The 13,966-nt window shown below is 38.0% G+C and overlaps 1 protein-coding gene and 1 non-coding gene across 3 annotated transcripts; one reads left to right on the forward strand and one right to left on the reverse strand.

Moving 5' to 3' along the window:
- Positions 1-931: 931 nt before the first annotated feature.
- On the reverse strand, positions 932-12,246 carry sppl2 (signal peptide peptidase-like 2). Of its 2 annotated transcripts, none has more exons than XM_008434446.2 (15): positions 12,129-12,246; positions 11,207-11,323; positions 9,833-10,015; positions 9,641-9,730; positions 8,897-9,036; positions 8,506-8,648; positions 8,296-8,392; positions 7,420-7,536; positions 5,988-6,069; positions 5,834-5,908; positions 5,690-5,752; positions 5,517-5,616; positions 5,353-5,430; positions 3,681-3,841; positions 932-3,020 (listed from the first exon to the last, which is right to left on the reverse strand). In XM_008434446.2, the coding sequence occupies exons 1-15, from the start codon at positions 12,186-12,188 to the stop codon at positions 2,844-2,846; spliced, it is 1,683 nt and encodes a 560-aa protein (XP_008432668.1). In that variant the 5' UTR covers positions 12,189-12,246; the 3' UTR covers positions 932-2,843. The 2 variants fall into 2 exon arrangements, 1 of the variants encoding a protein (XP_008432668.1); XR_001777530.1 differs by having other exon boundaries at positions 2,931-3,020; positions 3,539-3,841.
- A 248-nt stretch (positions 12,247-12,494) lies between these two features.
- On the forward strand, positions 12,495-12,566 carry trnae-cuc (transfer RNA glutamic acid (anticodon CUC)). The gene has a single exon. It is a non-coding gene; the product is annotated as a tRNA-Glu (tRNA).
- The last annotated feature ends 1,400 nt before the right edge of the window (positions 12,567-13,966 follow it).

Consider the following 13,966-nt stretch of genomic DNA (forward strand, 5'->3'; position numbering starts at 1 on the left):
CGCCCTCTACTGCGCATGCGGGACACTTTCAGGTCGTTTACAGTTCACACTGGAGATCACATACAGGTCACATTTATTTGGAAGTGTACGGAAGAGGATTAGGGCCACCGGAAAAAAAAAAAAATTCCGACTTTAAAGTCAGAATTCTGACTTTAAAGGTCAGAATTCTGAGATTAAAGTCAGAATTCTGACTTTAAAGTCAGAATTATTATTTTTTTCAGTGGCCCTAATCCTCTTCTGTATAAGTGTGAACGGCCACGGCAAAAAAAATCCGATTTGACCGAATAAATTGGAATTGGGTCACTTCAGGCTGCAGTGTGAACATAGTTTACCTCTGCGGGATTTAATCTCTGTATAAATCCAAAGATTAAAGATCAAGGAACCTGATCTTTTTAGGTTATACTATATATAAAAACTCTTCAATCAATCAAAACTAGAAAGATTAAGACACAACTGGAATCATACCAACAGCTAATAAAATCATAATGTACCTAAACTATCAGCTTGGGATAAAGATGGCTCTAATTATTCACTGCAGTGACTTTAATTCGAACATGGTGACTCTGGAGGAGCTGCAGAGATCCACAGCTCAGGTGGAAGATTTGTGTCAACGGGATGTTATTCATTTTGTCCAGAGATCGAGTATTGATGTGCTGGAATGGCCCAGTCAAAGTCCAACTGAGACGCTGCTGGAGATGCATGACCAAAAATGTACAGTCAAATGTGTTTCTGACCCAAACAAATGCATTGGCACATTTACAGACTTTTACTTGTAAAAGATTTTCTTTCTTAAACATTTATTGTTTTAGTTTATATAAAACCCCAACAATATACATTAATTTCTGAGGTAACATGACAATTTAAAATGTCCTTTTTGAAGGCAATATACAGATACTAACAACATTAATGTAGGGAAGCAAAGAAACAAACATTAAATACAAGTTTTTATTATTATAATTACTGCTCAGAAGCATTAAAAACCACTTGGTGACAACAGAAAGTATACTGGTGATTCATGTCCTGTAAATCTGACATCTCAGCTGCCCACATGAAATATATTTTCACCTCAACACAACTCAGCCTCACACACCGACACACATACTTGGTGGTTATTCTGTGATTAACCAGTTTATCCTCTCTGACTGCTGAGATCTGCTGTTTGTTACGACCTCAGGTCAGGAGTAGGGGGAACACTGAACACGTTTCACTATTAGTTTCCACATCCAAAAATCCTTTATAATAATGGCTAAAAACGTACATGAGCAAAAACAAAAAGTGCAAATGCATGAAATGAGTTTTAACACAGCTGGTCACTCCTGTCCGATAAACTGCAGCACGTTTAGAGTCCAGTATTGTTTTCATAAAGCAGTTTTTCCATGAGACACATTCCTCACAATAAGGCCAAATCTTAAGACAACATGAAAAAACTGCAGCAGTCAGTGAGCGACGTTTTGTACCGTCCTATGATAGTGTTATAGAAAATGTACAATTAAAAACCATAGCATGCAAAATAAAACGTTACAAAATATGATAAATAGGAAAAAAAAAAAAAAGCTATAAGAAACATATATGTAAAAAAAAAACAAGACTGTTAACTCTGGGTTCAGTTTTAAAGGGTTTGCCATTACTGCAGTTTATAATGCAACAGGAAGCAATCAAGTTTCAGAACCAGCAACCTTTCAAACCAGAAACATCAGCTCTGTCTTCATTATGACATCTTTTTTTAGCAGATTGATTAGAACAGTAAGGCCCAGTTAAACCTGTCTGCAGTACAGAAAAGCCATTTGGGTTCTTCTTGGCAATGGTGTCGGTTTAAGAGCCACCAAAACATTCAGAGTTGATCTTTACAGCCACCCTTCATCTGTTGGGGCATTTTACAGAAATTAGAGACAACAGCGACAGGAGATAATTTACAAGATTCTTTTTTCTTTAAAAAAAAATTAGAAATCTGTTTACAGATTTAAATTTTCACAGTTGAGAAGCTGAGATTTATTTTCTTATTTCATCAAATTGTCCAAGTTTGCAGATGTTCACGTGAACATCTGCAAACTGTTCCCCGTCGCAACACGTATGTTGAATCCATGATTTCCAAGTTGACTGTAAGCTGCTGCTAATGTCGCCGATCTTTTAGCAACATTAAGAGAAAACACTTTGATCAGAGTCAGCCGAGTTTAATTTAAGAGTTTTCTTTCATCACAGATGTGGACAAAACCGCTAAAATAAACTAAAATGAACTCCTTGTATTGCATATGTATGATCTAATCTAGATTTTTTTTTTTTATAAATCCAACCTTGAATTGAAGTGCTTTTTTTTTTTAGTGGAGAAAAAAAAAATAAATTGTTGGTCTTGATCTTGGTGATTTGTATGGAAACAAATCTTGTGACATTTCGGAAACTTTTGGAAACAAAGCCACAGGAAATATGAGTTATAATCAAAAGTAATAATGAAATATTATTAAGCACGGTGGAGAATCTGTGATGCTCTGGGCTTTTTTTCTCCTGCAAAAATCCTGGGAAGCTCGTTGACATTTTCTATTAAAATTTGTTAAACTGGGGGAAAAAAATCTTCATCATTGTCATCAACAGTTTCAAGGATAAATTTCGTAAAAAAAAATTATTCAGTTTTTTCTCATCCATGCAGCTGCAATAAAAGCTGAACTTATTTTAAGGTGTTTTTTTCACACATCTTTACCAGCAGTTTAAACAAATCTTTACTTTTCTCTGTCTCAATACATTTGAACCGAACAGTTATTCCCTTTTTGTATCAAGAGAACCTTGGCTCTCCACTGAGAAACCCCAGGAAAAAAAAACACAAATCAATATGTAGTGAAACTAAAGATGTACTAGTTGCTGGTTTTCTCGTCGCTCGTCTCCTGGGTCKGGGGCGTTTCCTCGGTTTCGGGCGTCTCTTCGCTCTCGCCGGTGGATTCCGGGGTTTGCTGCTCCGCTTTGGACGGGAGTCCCTCCGTCTGCGGCTCGACGGTCATTGTGGGGTTGATCGGTGCGAGGACTATGGGAGGCTGGAGGTGGACAGAAACAGAAAACATGTGTAAAAGAAGACGTCTGAAATGTTATCAGACTAAAAAAAATGTATGCAATGAGAACAGATACAGAGGACCTGAAGGTAAACAGAAAAACATTCACAGTAATCCCTCTGGCACAATAAAATGCCAAATTTCTGGAGCTCTTTTGAGGTTAAACTGTAGTCAGAGGCATTGCTGTTGACTGAAAAGCAGAAATCCCACGGAGATCATGAGTTTCACTGAGATAAACATGCCAGGTTATTTCAGGATCACGATCTGCTGCATGATCACTCGCTTCAACAGAAAGTAAAGGCTCTGCTGCTGAGAAAAATCAACACAACGGGAAGGGACTTTAGGTGAGGTAAGCATGATTTAATTAAAAGTAAAGAGCCAAGCCCAGATACCTGCAGTGACATTCACAGACAGCTGACTACAGCACACCCACAGTCAGTTAAAGGCCAGGGGAGGGACAGCGAAACAGAAAGATGACGTTGGAGTGGCTGGTGTTACTCAACTTGAAATTCTACTTCACTCTGCATGGCCTCTCTTTTTTAAAGTAGAATGTTTTTTGTTTTAATTGTCTTTTGTCGCGCTCTCTCTTTAATTAAAGTCTTTTTGTTCTTCCGCAGTAGGCAGTCATATCAAACTGGTATTCACCACAAATCCACTTCCAGTCCAGAACTGGCGCAGCTCCCTGCGCCACAGCGCCACGGCGAGGCTGGTGAGCAGCGTGCAAGGCACCAGGTAGAGCAGCGCCGGCTGGCCCGTCTGCATCAGGGCCAGAGCCACGAAGGTGATCAACAGGCCGATGCCGTACGCTGACGGGAGAGGAGAGAAAATCCGGCTTTTAGTAACAGTTCTGTACAGTCGCTGTGGAGAAAACGGCTCAAAACAAAAATAATCGTTCTCTTTACAGGGTTTCCAGCAGTAAAGCTCAAGAACTCTCTAAGCATTTTCAAGGTAGGTTTTCAAATTTTTCCAGCACCATGCAATGGAGATGAAAACAAAACATTTATTACTGTTGTTATTAATAATGCTTTGTGTGCATAAGACTAACATGACCAAGTCATGAACACGAAGGAGTCTTTGTGAATGTTTATGACGGTCAGGAAGTGCCGTTCGGTAAATAATGGCACTTTTAATGCAGCTTTGATTTAAAGAGTTTAAAACAGTCAAACATTTATAAAGACTCCTTCATGTTAACCAATCAAGTTTATTTGTACAACACATTTCAGCAACAAGGCATCTCAAACTGCTTCACATCATAAAAGTACAAAGTCAGCAACTGAAACTTTACATTTTGCCGTCGTTACACATCAGATTATTGATTAATGTTTCATTGATTGTTTCAAAAGCAACTCTGGACGGCTGGGATTTTAGTCTAGCTGTAAAGGCTCTCAGTGCTTCAGSTGTTTTACAGCTTTCTGGAAGTTTATTCCAAATTTGTGGTGCATAGAAGCTGAATGCTGCTTCTCCATTGACAGCCTCATGTCAGCCTTATGCACGTCAAATAAAGTATTACTTATACAGCAGGGACGAGGTAAACTGTATGCGAAAGGTACGTCTCTCTCACATACCTTACATCCGACTGGTCTGAAAATAAAACCCTAAATTCACAAAAAAAAAAAAATTATAAAATATAAGAATCTTTATTTCAATTACACAGATTAATAAGTCATTGAGTCATTAGGAATATAAAATATTTATTATGTTGGAACAATCCTAGTAAATTATGACCAAATTGAGTATTTAAACACATTAAACAAATAAAGTTACAAAAAAAATCCCTAAAAAAATGTTCTTGCTATGTTTTCTTGCATTTAGTAAATATAAAAATAATTTTGGTAATCCTAACTAACCTAAAATAAGAAAAGTTATATCTGATTTACCTTCAGACTGTGAGAAATGTGTGTCGTTTTATTATGCCAACTGAAAATAATGTTTAATCAAACATTATATTGTACTTCATTATTAAACTGTGCAGCTTGAATATCAAGCGCTTTCAAGGACTTTATACAGAAATCAGTCACTTTCCAAACCTTAACACACAAGTGAAATTAAAGCATTTTCAGGATTTAAATCACCATACGATCCCTGGATAACAACTTCAGAATTATGCTGTTTTTTGTTTTGTGTCGATCTCATTAAATCCCAGTAAGATGCTTTAAACTTTGTGGTTGTCGTATGAGAAAATTAAAAGAATGCATTTGAACAAAACGGGAATGTAGTAGATTTAGGTCTGCCTTCATTTCATCCTAAAATCTTATTAGACTATGAAATAAATGTTTTATCTTTACCATCCCATCATAATCCAAGCAGACGAACTTACCGATAGTACAGGCCACAAAGTAGATCCTGGAGGACTGGGTTAAAATGTCAAATCTGTGACAGTACGCCACCAGGAGACCTGAGAGGGGAACAGAATCGGCGTCTCCAYGTCAGGTTGAAGCTAACCAACAAAACGTGAGCAAAAARAGATTTTAAAAATGTCACCTGGCACTAAGATATCCCCAAAGCCCAGGAGGGAGAAGGGCCGGTCGCAAAGAGCCAGAGGAGAGAAGTTTAACCTGGGCACTTTGAGCACCATCGGCAGCTGAAGACACAAACGGAGTCAGTGTTCGCTTCGCCGCTGAAACCCAGAAGAGCAAAATCATCAGAGCGCTCACCTTTTCATGAGGGGCGGAGTCCGAGGGGCCAGCCGCGACCTCCACCATTATGCTCTCCCCGTTCTGTGAAAAACAACGCAGCAGGACGRTCAGACAGAAAACTACGACTCGGTTTGTTTTCACTCCAGCCGAGAGTCATCGTACCTTCGTGAAATGGGGCGTAATAAATACGAAGAAAACGTCGTAAACAAACAGAACCGACAGCAGTAAAGTGCAAGCCTGCCGGAGAGAAAGAAACAGGTTAAATTTATGACTTATTCAGGCGGCTGAGCTGTTGTGAGCGGTTCCGATCCGTCACCTTGAACGTGGGCAGCCGGACAGTTTTGAGCATGTAGAGACAGAAGGTGATGCCCAGCGTGTCCTGCAGCACCCAGGCCCACCTGGAGGGCACAGCAGAGAGGAGCCGCCATCAGCCCGCGGCGCCAAAGCAAACAACAACACAGCCGACCCAACGTGTCTCCACTTTATAAAGAATTTATTAGAAAAGCAGAAACTCTGGTTTTTCTAGGGCTGGGCGATAAATCGGTAAAACTGATTTGTTGAATTTTTGTTTTTTTTTGAAAATGTGGATTTTTTTTTTCTCAACCATTAAAAGTCCTTGTGTTTCCATAATTCATAGTGATGTCAGCCCGCTTAAGGCCCGCCATTTTGTTTGACGAGCGTGTTTTACAGCTTCCATTTCTTGACTTTGAAAGCATTAGTGCCAGRTTATGATTTTTGTATTTTTTTTAATTACCAGAATAAGTTCATAATATTATGAAAACTAGCATGAAAAACAGAAAAAATGTAAATTAAAATGAGAAATTTTGCACTGCAAAAACACCAAATCTTACCAACGATTTATAGTCTTGTTTCTAGAGCGATAAATATCTTATCACACTTAAAATAAGACAAAACTAAACTACAAGTTACTTTTCAGCAAGATATAGAATATTTTTAAGTAAATAATTTCTTAATATTGATGAAAAATCACTAGTTTCACTGGCAGATTTTACACTTATAACAATGGAAAAATGTTTTCCTATAAGTGAAAAACTGCCAACTTTTCACCAATATTAAGGAATTATTTATTTACAACATTCTTCTAGGTCTTGCCRCAAAATTACTTGTAAGTTAGTATATTTCAACTAAAACAAAACTAAGATTTAATCAAAATATTTGCACTAGAAACTAGACTAGAAAAATACTTGGTAAAATTGTGTTTTTGCAGTGTGCATAAGTTTTACAAATAATACTTCATACTCAATAGATACTAAATCTTTTAACATATCAGCATGAAAATATTATCAGTAGCAGGAATTTGTACTTGAAACAGTTATAAAGAACCAGACAAACTGAGCTGCTAATTTGAGATCGCTGTAATTAAGCTCATTTTTTTCCCTCATTAAAGCAACTTTTTTTTCTAGAATTGTAATATTTTCCTGGTAAAATTGCGTTTTTATTCTGCTATTATGAGCAGATTCTCGTAGTTGAACATACATCTATAATCTGTCGCCAACACTCTGTCAAACAACTCACAGCAGTGGCGACTGAAATAAAAGCCACATTTTTCTGTCATTTGTAATTTCTTTCAGAAAAGAAAGCAAGAAAAATCTGTCAATCTAGGATCTGGTATATATATATATATATACATTGTATAAAAAGAAACCCGATTTTAAGTCACATCACCCAGCCCCATGTTTTCCCCTCATWTGTCAAACAGGAAGCACATCTGCTGGCTTCAGACTCACTGGTCTTCGTTGCGAAACACCATCCAGACGACGCTGATGCTGACGCAGATGGCCGACAGCAGCAGTGCGCGGATCTGCGGACGCTTGTGCAGGTACGGCCAGTTGTTCTCTGGGATCCTGTTTTCCATAATTTAGACATCGGTTAGCCTCCCGCTAACGATCACCATCGCTGCAGGATTTGTTTGTTTCTCTGTCTTGACTGTTTACGTTTCACAACTCATGCTAGCATCTGTTTCTCTTTACAAATCCCACCCATAATCTGTAAGACTACACACTTCTAATTACTGGAGAGACATTTTGTCCCATCACAACCACAAAATTTAAGAAATTCATTCAATATAAAATACATTTTGGAGGAATACGTTGACAGCTCAAATCCATTTCTTCAGCAAGAAGGATTGATAGAGCTGAACACAGAGCAAGAAGAAAACCTGCTGGACACGGGAAAAGTAAAAGCTTAGTGATGGAATAGTCAAATCCAAAGAATCTGTGAAATAAATATTAATAATTATACTTATAGTCTAACTGAGATAGAGTTTATTTTGTAAAGAATGGTCAAGAATCTTACCGACCGGCAGCTGTAGCGGAAGTAAAAATGTGCTGACTCATAGCGACTGAACAGCACAAATACATGCCACACTTTTCAGATTTTCATTTCTAAAAAAAATCAAAACCATGACTCATCGTATTCCTTCCATCACTCTGTGTTGGTSCATCACACCAAATCTAARCAAAATACTCTGAAACWTGTGGTTTTAGTGGAACAAAATGTGACTCTACTGCAATTAGAAATGTTATTTTAACAGATTATAGATGCATTTTATTTCGAATGAGGAGCCTTTTTAATCATCAGTATAACCTCAGCTGCAGCCTCACCTGCACTTGCAGAAAGGAATCCTCCTGACGAAAGGCCACAGGCAGCTGTAGAGGCCGACGGAGGAGGCCACACAGAAGATGGCGATGACCCAAATGGCTGAACAAACCAGACATCAACAGCAGAAAATTAACTCAAATTTACTTTCTAGACGCGATGAAATGATACATCTCTTTGCGCTCTCTCTGAATTCCCATGTTTGTGTGGCGTACCAAGGTGGTCGTAGAAGAAGTAGAGCAGCACCAGCATGTTGCAGCACATGAAGACAAACACACAGATCATGATGGGGGTGACGTCCACCGTCTCCTCGTCCTGCTTCTCCGCGCCGTCGTCGCGTTTATGCTTCAAGTAACGCCTGAAAATAAGACCAGAGGCTGAAGAGTCTCAAACTGAGTCGACGTTTTTACTGCTCATGATCATCCATTTTACTAAACGTTTCGAGCGTCAGAGACCCCCATCTGACTGGGCCTTCTGTCATTTTGGCTCAAACCGGCGAGTCGCTCGCAGCTTCAGATAAACTACACAGGCTGCGTTTTTTACTATTTCGTATTTGCAAAAATATTTCTGCTCTCTCCGAAGGGTGGAGGGGGGATTCCCACTTACTTTTTGCGATCTCTGCTGCCGGCCCAGTAGGCTCCGACGGCCACGGTCCCCACCGCCATCAGGAAGATTATCACCATGTTGTAGTCCAACACCGGCTCATTGGGAGCATACATGGCAACAAGCATCCCCTGACCGAAAGTCTGGASGATTTACAAACAATGAGATCAGCTTAGGTTACGAAATCTTTTAAATCTAAGGGTTTCCCCACTGTAAAGCACTTTCCAACCATTTTCRAGGTTAAATCTTCAAACTTTTGCAACCCCACACTTTAGAGATACAGCTTTGGTTTTAATTCACTATTCTGACATCACTTATTCCGTTTTTAATAATGTCTTGTCTTAGTATTCTACATACAAAGTGAACTAAAATATAACAAAATGTCTCACACACTGGCTGGTCTGAGCACAAAACACAAATTTAACAAACAACAATCTCAAACACATTAATGTATAAAATATAAGAAATGATTTATTGCAATTACACAGATCAAAACCTCATTAGGAATAATAAATATTCACCACATTGAACACATTTTCTTTGTGTTAAAGTAAATAACCTTCCCGCTCAAMATAATCACTTGACTTTTTGCAAGGCGTCTTTTCACRTGAAAGTTTATTACAACTTTATTTACAAACTCTGCAGAAAGATCATCAAGCACTTTCTTTCCAAATGTTGCAAACACTTTATTTGAAATTCAAGCACCTGTGAAAACCCTGAAATATCCGTCATCAGGAAAATCCTCACCTTGCTTATGTCCAGCATATCAGCGTAGCTCAGCAGAGCTACAGGAATGTCTATCTCCTCGTACTGGTTCTCGTTTCCTGCTGGTGGAGTCTGTGAAACACACACACACACACACACACACACACACACACACGATCAATAAAGTGGACTGGAATCTGCTCAACACACTGTGACTGTAAGTGAACATCTTACCAGCCTGTCTTTGCTGACGATCAGGATGCCCTGGGCGCCATTGATCTGGGCCAGGCGGACCTTCTCGTAGAAGGTGCAGTTGCCCCTCATCACCATGGGGATGCGGTTTGGGAAGCCGTCCTCTGGGACCTCGGAGGGCGAGCAAAGGACYGACGWCGTCAAGTCATAGATCTGAAGATGGGACTGTGACRGAGAAAGATCAGAGCGATTAAAACGAAACTGGAGGAAAAAAACATTATTTATTTCTCTGATTTCATACGGGTGAAAGCTGCTGTTCGATTTTATTCTAAAGATAAATATTTCATGAGCAAATTGTAAATTTGCACATGAAATTGCTTATCAGGTAGTTAAGCAGTTTCTTTTTACCTCATTTATATTATTATTTTACTTGATTATTTWTGTAAATAAGTTACATCTGTAKTGTGTTTATTTTGTAAAGTAAACAGTTGAACTTTGTCAAGAGGATCCAGTCAGGGTTTTCTTTTTTTGTCGTCAAGTGGACAGAACAGGAAACACAGAGAGCGTCAAGCTTATGGCTTCATTGATTTGGAAACTACAGATAGTCTTACAAGCCCAAAATGAAGTTATTTCTTAACAGGATAGAAAAGCACAAATGTCTGTCTTTATTTTGGATTTAGAGGTTTTCTGCAAGTTCCTTGCTGGAATCTAGAAATTTCCAATGTCTACACCGTAAATGTAACTTTTGTTACTACAATGTAACAGGAGTACACAGTAMATACAATGTTTTGCAAAGGTTTTCAYAGGCCTTGAACTTTTCTCTCAAGTCTTTTGCAGCTTCTAACAAGAATTTTCCAAGATTATTCTGCATTTAGCTCCATTAATTTACTCTGAACAGCTTCCATGTGGAAAAAAAGCAACCCCACAGCACGATACTGCMACAACCATGTTTTACTTTGGAAATGGTGTGTTCAATTTGAGGATTAGTTTCCATTCTTGGTTGCTTATATGAGTAATGTGATATGTGAATGARATATTTTCTAACGCAACTCTGCATTTTTTGTCATGGAGGACAAAAAAAATGTTTGTCCTCCATGTTCTCYAACAAGCCATTGAAGGCGTCTCATTAAATACGGAAATTACATTTTTCAAAAGTTGGTTTACTAATTTTGACTTTTGGCTGCACTGGATTTTATTTATCCAGACGATATTATTTCAGAGTGAAGGCCTGTGAATAAAACTGCTGGCCWCACTATTTAGATTTCTCTTCCTCAACTTCACAATCCTGCACTACTTCGTATTGCTCCCTCACACAGCATGCATTGAAGTTTGTGGTTGTGACATGTCAAAATGTGAAGTACAAATGGTATGCATGAGTAGTTTTGCAAAAGGACGTTGTGTCACCAGGATACTTACTGCTTTATTAAGGTCCTGAGGWAGACGTGCCCACTGGGACTTGAAGAATATGCAGTAGTCCTTCCCATTTCTTTTGCCCTCATCACTGAAATGGGCCATGCCGTACTCTCCCACCACCTGTAGGCAGAAAAACATCGTTTCATTTTGGACACGAGAGATAGGAGGAATAAACTGAAGAATTATGACACAAATATTCAGCAGTAGTAGTGGAAAGGTATTTCCTTTTAACTCACGTAAAGCACTTTGAATTGCCTCGTTGCTGAAAATGTGCTAAATAAAATTACCTTAACAGGGTTTTATGCTCCTCTTAACCCAATTTTCCATTTTGTAGTTTCGTTCTTACTGTATAACTAAGACATTTTCTAACAATATAAGATTCATGTTAAATTTAATTTAACATAACTTCAAATAACCTGCGACTGAGACACAAAAAGAGAAATGCAAAAAAAAAAAAGAGAAAAGCGTTTAAATAATTCGGAAAGAGTAATTAAAAGTTTTMCACGGCTGTTTTCTAACCTGGGTCGAGTTAGTTTTATAGTTGTTTTCTAAAGGCAACGCAAGTCATATGAACATATTTTACTCCTTTCGGCTCAGATTTCAGACCCGCTGCCATTTTTAAAACCAACGGCACRTTGTAGATTATTAGCAAATAAATCTCTATTCGCTCCCGGATTATTCTGTGTTTGTGTTGGCTTCAGAGATGCTTTGAATCAGCAGCGACCCTCCTTTATTATAATGTCCTATCCACCGGTGATGTGTGGGTTTCCAGGGCCCACGGTGATCTCCGCAAGCTAACGTTCACATAGCATTCAGGCTAATGCAGGAAAAAATCGATTACAGTACAGYTCCCAGACTGTGTCAACTAGAAGACTTGCTTGAACAAATATACCGGTTTTAGTGAAACAGATTTAATCTCTCTCACCCTCTGGACGAGGAAAGCGGCCCAAATCAGTGCTCCGGGAACTCTCATATCGCCGAGCATGTTGTTGTTTAACCCATCAACCGACCAACCGCTCAGCTCGATCTCTCAGCTGTTGTTGGGAAAAGCCACKCCCTTTACGGTGTTAGTCATTATTTCATTGGCTGGTTTCATCAGGAGGCAATCAAGAGCTCATTTCTGATTGGATTAGATTAAGATAAAGTAAAATATAGTTTTTACAACGGATACATAATGTGGAACAGTCTGTGGGTTATATTTKTCTCCCTAAACATAAATAGAAGTGAAACATCACACTATTGTGTTGTGTTACCATTTTCAATTTCTGCTCTTTCGTTGCAGTTAGCATCTTCCCTGGTGGTCTAGTGGTTAGGATTCGGCGCTCTCACCGCCGCGGCCCGGGTTCGATTCCCGGTCAGGGAACATCTTTTTCAACTTTTGAGGATAGTTTTTAGTTGAAAAAGGGGTTTGCATTTAACAGGRTTAAGTGTCCGCGTTTCAAACTGTTCAATTACCGTTTTATTGGTGCAATTACAAAGCTAAATACAGCATCATAAGACTGAATAAGTTTAAAAAAAAGACAGGCAGCTGTAATTCTGCCACATTTATTMAACAATGTCATTGGTATTTTACATCCGCAGCTCACAGCAGGACCACTCTATAATCTTTGTTGTTGCGTGCTCGATCTTGTTATTCAGACATGATGCAGTAGACTTTCAGCCTGATGTCATTCCATATGTCCTTCCTTCTGGTGTATATTTTACCTGTGTCATGTCAGCCATTATTAGCGGAATCTGAAGAATTTCARACTTCACAATAAGAGGTTATACTTTCACAAGGAATCGAGAATCTTTTTTTTTTTAATCTGATTTAAAAAAATAATCTGACTTTTTAATAAATCAYATGAATTCATTGTATAAATTCACGCTATTTATATCTGTCATGCAARAAATTTATAGTTACCATCCCAACCAGGCATTGCAGACATTTCAGTATAATTATCAACGCCTATGCTCACCACTGCATTTCAGTTCAATTTAGTTCAGACTTTGACTTGGCCGATCCAAAACCTACATGTTTTGTTTTCAGCCATCTAGAAATGAACTTTGGATTATTATCTTTCTGCATTACCCAAGTTTACTTAAGTTTATAATTGTGAACAGATAGCTGATGAGTTTCAAAAATAGACTTTAACTAGGTCAGACAAAAACATTAATTAAATTAAATTAAAACTGATCTCTTTTAGCACACCAGAGATGGACTGGTGTGCTTTGCCTCAGAGGACCRTGTAATAGTTTAATAAATGCCTAAATGGTCATATAATMTTTTGAAATATGGTGAATTCAAATTCTTCTTAATGGTTTTCACATTTGATTACTTAACTGTATTTTAGACATTATTGTAAACAAATGTTTTGAATTTAGTTTATCTAATAAATGCATTTGTCATTTTAATAAACACATATAGAAATATAACTAAAATGCATGTTTGTTAAATTTTGRCACTTACCATAAATCCAAGCGATTTCTTGTTTTATTWGTTTTTATTTTAACTTTTTTTWAATTACTTTTTCAGTTTATCCTGGTATACTCTCATTTTTGTAGCTTATTTTAATGTTAAACACCTTGTCATTTTTTAATTATTCTCCTGACTACCAGCAGTTCATTTTTGTCCTCTGTAGAGGACATTTCTACACTTGAATATCTCCCACCTCCTGCATTCTACTGAATTAATTCCTTAGGGCTTTTCAATGATACCACATGTGAAGGGGTGGAACTTTTGTACATACCTTTTTTCTAATTCATAAAAATGGCATTCATCAG

Source organism: Poecilia reticulata, linkage group LG17, assembly GCF_000633615.1.
Source record: "Poecilia reticulata strain Guanapo linkage group LG17, Guppy_female_1.0+MT, whole genome shotgun sequence".
NCBI lineage: Eukaryota > Metazoa > Chordata > Actinopteri > Cyprinodontiformes > Poeciliidae > Poecilia > Poecilia reticulata.